The sequence below is a fragment of the Macaca fascicularis genome, chromosome 1 (assembly GCF_037993035.2).
Source record: "Macaca fascicularis isolate 582-1 chromosome 1, T2T-MFA8v1.1".
NCBI classification, from domain to species: domain Eukaryota; kingdom Metazoa; phylum Chordata; class Mammalia; order Primates; family Cercopithecidae; genus Macaca; species Macaca fascicularis.
The window spans coordinates 100,071,615-100,079,424 of record NC_088375.1 but is presented as its reverse complement, the minus strand read 5'-3'; the positions used below and the strand labels follow the sequence as shown (position 1 = coordinate 100,079,424).

Genomic DNA, 7,810 nt, shown 5'->3' with positions numbered 1-7,810 from the left:
GGGAGGCTGAGGCAGGAGAATCGCTTGAACTCAGAGCGCGAGGCTGCAGTGAGCTGAGATCGTGCCACTGCACTCCAGCCTGGGTGACAGAGTAAGATTCAGTCTAAAAAAAGAAAAAAAAAAGAAAAAAGAAAAGAAAAAATGTTCCATTTCATATCAGATTTCCATAGCTAGTACCAGAAAAGGGGTAATAAGCTGGAAAAGCTAAAGAATTGGATATTTTTTAATGTAAATTGTTTTTCTTCATTTGTCTACTTTATTAAGCTGTCTTCATGTACCAAGAAACATACTGTCCCCTCATTTAGAAACAGACTAACTCCATTTTCCTCCACTATCCCCTCCCCTATCCCTGTCCTTGAACTGTAGATCCTGTTAAGACAGGAAGAACAATGTTGGTCAAAGGGTACACGCTTTCAGTTACAAGATGAACAAGTTCTGAATATGTAAGATAGAACATGGGAGGTGATGTGGCTGGGTGCGGTGACTCATGCCTGTAATCCCAGCACTTTGGGAGGCCGAGGCGGGCGGATCACGAGGTCAAGAGATCGAGATCATCCTGGCCAACACAGTGAAACCCCGTCTCTACTGAAAATACAAAAACTAGCTGGACATGGTGGCGCATGCCTGTACTCCCAGCTACTCGGGAGGCTGAGGCAAGAGAACTGCTTGAACCCAGGAGGTGGAAGTTGCAGTGAGCCAAGGTCGCACCATTGCACTCCAGCCTGGCAACAGAGCAAGACTCCGTCACAAAAACAAAAAACAAAAACAAAACAAACAAAAAAAATCATGGGAGGTGATGTATGTGTTAATTGACCATGGCAATCATTACACAAATGTATATGCATATCAAACCATGTTGTATACTCTGAAGAAAATTAAAAAACGACAGGAACAACAAACACATCCTTAACACTCAATCATTTTATCCCAGAGTATGCTGAGTTCATGTCTCAGGGGAAACACCAAAATCCATGGAACTGCTCTCATTTTCTATCCCCTAAATGTCACTTTAACATAGGAAATGTCCATTTTGGGGTTATTTGCATTCAAACACAGGCCAATGAAAAAAGCTAAATTAAAATGTAATTATCAAGGTAATGGAAAGATATCCTAATCTCTTCATTAACAAGACTATCAGGAATATTTCGAATGTCCAATCACTCTAGGAGTCCCAATTCTCTTAAGGAAGAACTTCAGGATTTAAACAAACTCAATGTGAAAAATAAACATTTATTACAAAAATCAGTTTTGACATTTTAAAGTGAATGCAGACAAGGTGTTTTCCAGTTCAAAAGGTCTGTTGTAAGCTATAGAAGTAAATTCCAAGGCTGGTAATAACTGACTCATATTCTTCACAAGTGACCTAGACAACAAGGAACCATTCACCTCAAATTCACAGAGCCATGAATCACCTCTGCTTCCCCATGACCTTTTCCATATCCCTTCTACTGTCTCTTCCAACCATGACACAGAACTGAAACATACTTTAAAAATCTCATCCTTGGCTATGCACGGTGGCTCACACCTGTAATCCCACCACTTTGGGAGGCCGAGGCAGGTAGATCAAGAGGTCAGGAGTTTGAGACCAGCTGGACCAACATGGTGAAACCCTGTCTCTACTAAAAATACAAAAATTAGCCAGGCATGGTGGCATGCGCCTGTAGTCTCAGCTACTCAGGAGACTGAGGCAGGAGAATGGCTTGAACCTGGAAGATGGGTGATCACACCACTGCACTCCAGCCTGGGTGACAGAGTGAGACTCCGTCTTAAAAAAAAAAAAAAAAAAAAAAATCATCCTTACTGAACCATTTCATAAGCTCTACTTTGTCTAGTTGGATTTCATTTCTTCTGGAAAATTTATTTTTTATTGGCATGTGACCCTTAACCAATGGCTTCATTAGCATTTTGTTTTTCTTTTTGGATCCTTAATAGAAAACTCAGTTGTTAGGGATTTCCAAATAGGATAGGGCAAAGTGGCACTCAGTATATCCTCCACAGAAAGAAAGAAGCAAAATCAAGCCAAGAGGGCCCTTTATTTGTCCTCTTGCTAAGTTAATAGACTGGTGGGATGGTGGTAGATGCAGAAACAAAAATGTAAGGGCAAAGGGTCCAAATGGGGAGGAGGAAAGCAATGATAGCCAGGCCTGTCCTGCTCATTCGCGTTTATTCACATGCAGACCACCCATGATCTGGTCTTCAAATTTCTTCTGAACTCCACCCCACTAAATATAGTAGCAGTTACTACTTTACTACTAAAGCACTTGTTCTCCAAATGACCTGAGAAATCCCCCCGCCTCAGCTCTGGGACAGTAGTTCCTACAGCCATAGGGAGGTCTGTTAATGTACCTGGCTGGACAGGAGGTACAAGAGTAAGTACTTTCTCCTCTCACTTGGTGGAACAGGCCAAGGAGATCCCCCAAGTACAGCATCAGCTTCACCCTGAGTACCTTCCTCCAGCAAAGGAAGGCCTGGCCACAAGAGGGCTCTGGAATGAGGGCCTGAAATTCAGAAGCTCTGCCTTGAGATAAGAACCCGGAAGGGGCAGGACCAGGCACTGGGAACCAGCCCCAGGTTGCTGGGAAGCAAGGCTTGGAGGCATTTTCCTGTTGTACAAAGGAGCCCAGGAACCCTCAAAGACTTTTTCCCCTGCTTACTTCCCACAAAAAGAGCCTTGACAAACCAAGGTTTTATTTCCAGCAACATCCAGCTGATAGAAACACACAGAAATACAATCTAACCAAAGAGCTAAGAAGCCCTCCAACACACGCCCAATTTCAGCATACAGCTAAGACCGCACAACACACACACAGGCTCAACAAAGAGCTAAGACCACTACACACATCTCCATAGCACCACGAGCACATCTCAAAAGGGTCTGTCCAATAGTTCCAGCCAAGGGAAGGGTGATGGCCTGAGCCACCAGCTCCAGCTTTCTTTTCTATTCTCTTTCCCTTTTTTTTTTTTTGAGATAGAGTTTCGCTTTTGTTACCAGGCTCCCGAGCAGCTGGGATTACAGGCATGTACCACCATGCCTGGCTCATTTTGTATTTTTAGTAGGGTTTCTCCATGTTGGTTAGACTGATTTTGAACTCCTGACCCCAGATGATCCACCTGCCTCGGCCTCTGGGATTATAGGCGTGAGCCACCACGCCCAGCCTCCAGTTTTCTTTTCTTTAGAGCAGTGGTTTTAAATATTTTTCACTTCACGTTCTCTGAAAATTTACTATGCTCTCCACAACAAGAGCTCCCATTTTCCACAGACACAGTCAATGTCAGGCGGCTTGTATTCAAGAGGAGGACAGGGCAGAGGGACTTCCCATGGGAAGACAGAACAGAGTGGGCCCCAGAGATGGAAGGACCCCAGTGTCATCACCAAACAACCATTTCAGCTGCTCTAGCCTCTAATCCCTACTCTAGAACAGCTGGCCCCGGTCCTCGGTACACAAGGAAAGAGCCCAGAACCAAGCTCAAGATCCCTATTTAAAGATCCCTGCCGGCCAGGTGGGCAGTTGAGAGCAGATTCCTGGGAGCCCCACCATTTTTGCTGTCTGTTTAGAAGGGAAGTCAATGGCATACCCAGGATTCCTACCTGATCCCTCATAGAAATGGGGAATAAACACTTTAAACAAGTTCCAGGCCACTCAGCAGTGGTAGGAAAGGAAGGGAGAGAATGAAGGAGGAAGGGGCACATAGTTGACATTATTAAAAACACATCCTAAGAAGTAGGGGGCCGTGTGGGGTGTAGAAGACAAATAAGGCATCCTGTGAAACTACAGACATCAGGGGCCAGAGTCCGGTAGCACCTGAGTGAGGCAAGTGCAGATGACAGGCGGTGAGCCCGACCAGGCTCACACCAGGAATGACGAGGTCTGTTTGAATTCCCCCTGCAGAAATAAAACATCCGGTCAACTCTCAATAGTCTTCTTTAGCTGATAATCCCCAAAACACATAAACATGGGCTAGAAATCTCCTCACTCCAGCCCCAGGTAGCCCACCCCTGCCCAGGGCAGGCATACTCACTTCACTTCGAGCACTAGGCTGGCTGTAAATCACCTTCTTACTCGAAGTCCTGTGAACAAGCCAGAAGACAGAGACACTCAGCCACCTAGGTGCTTATTACCTCTCCTTGCCAACTTTAAAGGCCAGAACCGAGAATGCTACAGAAGCACAGAGTGCGCAGCAGAAAGGCATGGGTGGGGGGAAACAGGACAGGCCCAGGGCCGAGGGCACAGAGAAAGGGCTGGATATCCAGATGCCTTCCCTCCAAACTGGTTGCTTCTGCCTTCAACCCATTCCCCCGGGCCCACTTCAGCTTCAAACGGCATGCATCCCTGCTCTCAAACTTGGAGAACCCCAGGACAGCACCTCACTCACCCTTTCTTTGTTCCTGAAAGAGAAGAAATGGGATCATGAGTGACAGCAGGACAGAAGACAGCATGGCTTGGGAAGATGGAGGGGCAGGCCTCATCTTCCCAAGGTGTGTGTTCGATGGGTGATCAGTGTTCCCCAGGGGACAACACCCACACACATGAGCACAGTATCAGGGTCAGTACTCAGATGACACCCATGCCAGGCCCTGGGATGGGGGCAGTACAAAGGAGAGCCTCTGGGGGCAGATACTTACTGTCAAAGTGGCCTCGGCTATAGGCAAACCAGATGCCAAAAATCAAGATTCCCAGGAGAATCAGGGTTACAAGGACAGCTGCCACGATGACCCCCACATTCCGCTCCACTGTGAGACACAAATGAGAAGTCAAGCACCAGGATACTCACTCACGGTACCAACAGGATCACCAATGGCAGGATGAAAAGCAGACGCCGATCCCCACCCCAGGTCTGGGCTCAAGCCCTAACTCTCACCAGCTTCCATGCGCACAGCATTTGATGTCATGGGTGTCCCATACCCATTCCGTGCCTCACAGCTATATTCTCCAGTATCAGAGGCTGACAGGGGATCAAAGACCTGAGGGAGGAAAACAAATTGGCTTCCTGCTTGAAGAAGCAAAATAGCCATTTTTTAATGTCTCCTGACGCCAAACCCAAGTTCACCCTGCTGCCTGTTCTTCCTCCCACTTTTTGGGGTTCTATAACTGCATGCCCCACACATCTTTCACCACCACCCCATCCATACCAGCTCTCCTGTTGTGGGATTCAGGACATAGGAAGAGTTGCTGAAGGCACGGGTACTCTTGGGATTCGTAGGCATCACAATCCCATCTTTGAACCAGGTGTATTCAGAAGGTGGGGAACCATCTTTTTCTGAGCATGTCAGCACTGCCCGGTTCCCAATGGTGGCAGAGGAGGGGATGCTAACTGTAGGCTTGGATGGAGGCACTGTGGAAGAGAAAGACAGAAGGTGCTGAGTACAGGGTGGGGGCTGCTTGAGTCTAAGTAACCAACTAGAATGGTACCCCCATCTACTCAGCTCAAGCCTCCCACCCTCACCATGCCCCTGGTTGCCACCTAACCAGGGCTTATCCCCTCTCTGGCAGCTCCAGGACTCTGAATAGCCCCACCTGTGGGCATTCTCACCATCAAAGAGCTCCAAAGCTCAGCAGAGCCTGCTATGGGAAGTAACTAACTCCAGGCCCACCCAGAAGATATGTGGCACATACCAAGCACGATGAGCTTGACCTTGACCTCCCCATAGTTGTTGCCGCCTTCCTCAGAGACCATACAAGTATATGTCCCGGTGTCCTCCCGTGTCACAGACTTGAAGGTGATACCACTTGGCAAGAAGGTCACTCGGTCCTCATAGGAAGCTACCACAAGAGGAGGCAAGGGCGAGGACAGAGTGAACTGGAGAGCTAAGGGAAGCTGATGAAGGGGGCATCCAAGGTACGCAAGTGCTCTCCTCTTCCCCCAGAAAGGGGAGTGGGAAGGCCATGAGGACTTGAGCCCCAGGGTATGCCCTGGGATAAGGGCACAAAGCCTGGATCGTAGAATCCAGGCATGATAACCCCTCCACAACCTAGGCAATCAGGAAGGAGGAGAAGCAACTCACCTGTGATCTTGTTATTATAGCAGACGAGTTTGGTGGTGTCTCCTTGGTCAAACTTCCACTCCACACGGGGAGAAGAAAAGCCCGAGTAGGCACAGGACAACTTCACAGCTGCAGACAGGGTCAAAATGAGCCAGAGGAGGAATCAGCAGCAAATACACGAGATGGGGAACAGCCCTAAACTGCAGGCTGGGCTGGGTGCTCTCTAGGTCCCCAGACGGCCGGCAACTACTCACCCTCACACCCTCGAGAGCCACCCTCCACAGCCCCTCCCAACTCACGATTATTCTCAGGAATTCTGACTTCAGGTTCAGAAGAGTGCACTGTAACACTGCCCAATGCCAGGGAGCCTGAGGAGAAAGAAAGAGGTGGGCCCTGTCAGGAGTGAGCAGAGAAATGCCAGGAAGAGGGAGGCACAGACCCAGCAGACAGGGCTTCTCCACTCACAGACCCTAAGCGGAAGGGATTCCAGACTCATGCTCCTCCTGACTCTCACACTTTGTCACCATGATCCTAAATGTCTTCTTTAAGTGCTTTTTGCTACAATTGCAGGCTAATACTTCTTTTATCAATGGAAATCTCTCAAATGCAGCTTCTTTTGCTTCTAATTTTTCTCCCTGTGACTCCCAATAATCTAATTAGATTTCTACTAGTCCAAGGGCAGCTTCCAGAATGACATTTCACCATTCAGAGAAAGCTTCTCAACAAATGATTGCAGCCACTTGTCAAGACAATCCTGGAAGGAAGCCAGCAGGGCTGGAGGCAAGGGATGGAAGGGAAGGGCAGAGCCATAATGAGGATAATAATAATACTCGACATTTGTGGAGCATGTGGTGCTTTTTAAAGTGTTTTTGCATACATTATGACACGCTGCATCATTTGATCCTGGAAACAAGCATGACAGATTGGCAAGGCGTGTATTATTATCCCGTGTTTACATGAGGAATTAAGAGTACAAGAAGTAAATGTGCCTAATGTCATACAGCTGGGGCCAGGCCCGGTGGCTCAGGCCTGTAAACCCAGCACTTTGGGAGGCCGAGGTGGGCAGGTTATGAGGTCAGGAGTTCGAGACCAGCCTGGCCAATATGGTGAAACCCCCGTCTCTACCAATAATACAAAAATTAGCCGGGCGTGGTGGCACGCCTGTAGTCCGTTACTTGGGAGGCTGAGGCAGAAGAATCGCTTGAACCAGGGAGGCAGAGGTTGCAGTGAGCCGAGATCGTGCCACTGCCCTCCAGCCTGGGCAACACAGCGAGACTCAATCTAAAAAAAAAAAAAAAAAAAAAAAATCACACAACTGGTTCTAAGGTGAAGCTGGCACTAGAAGTGGGTTCAGATCACCTCACTAGAATATTCTACTCGACAGACGGACAAAGAAAAGGTAGTGTGTGCTGGGTGGAGGGAGGGAGGAGCAAAGAGGCTAATTAAGTAATATGGGGGAGATGCATCAGGGTTCACGGGAGGGACCCACAAAGGTCAAATTAAGCAGCAGTGACGGCCGGGCACGGTGGCTCAAGCCTGTAATCCCAGCACTTTGGGAGGCCGAGACAGGCGGATCACGAGGTCAGGAGATCGAGACCAGCCTGGCTAACACGGTGAAACCCCGTCTCTACTAAAAATACAAAAAACTAGCCGGGCGAGGTGGCGGGCGCCTGTAGTCCCAGCTATTTGGGAGGCTGAGGCAGGAGAATGGCGTAAACCTGGGAGGCAGAGCTTGTAGTGAGCTGAGATCCGGCCACTGCACTCCAGCCTGGGTGACAGAGCGAGACTCTGTCTCAAAAAAAAAAAAAAAAAAAAAAAAAGAAGCAG

At 48.3% G+C, this 7,810-nt stretch overlaps 1 protein-coding gene across 2 annotated transcripts in view; it reads right to left on the bottom strand.

The window, feature by feature from the left end:
- Positions 1–1,210: 1,210 nt before the first annotated feature.
- The window catches only part of F11R (F11 receptor), a 40,183-nt gene continuing 33,583 nt past the window's right edge, over positions 1,211–7,810 (bottom strand). The window contains exons 4-12 of one of the 2 annotated variants that reach the window (XM_074039148.1): positions 6,283–6,351; positions 6,005–6,112; positions 5,616–5,762; positions 5,132–5,334; positions 4,861–4,963; positions 4,625–4,732; positions 4,375–4,387; positions 4,021–4,069; positions 1,211–3,884 (exon numbers count right to left, since the gene is read on the bottom strand). In XM_074039148.1, the coding sequence (XP_073895249.1) occupies positions 3,849–3,884; positions 4,021–4,069; positions 4,375–4,387; positions 4,625–4,732; positions 4,861–4,963; positions 5,132–5,334; positions 5,616–5,762; positions 6,005–6,112; positions 6,283–6,351 (836 nt within the window). In that variant the 3' untranslated portion in view covers positions 1,211–3,848. Of the gene's footprint in view, positions 3,885–4,020; positions 4,388–4,624; positions 4,733–4,860; positions 4,964–5,131; positions 5,335–5,615; positions 5,763–6,004; positions 6,113–6,282; positions 6,352–7,158; positions 7,265–7,810 lie in introns of those variants that run through there. The other variant, XM_074039146.1, reaches the window with a different exon arrangement.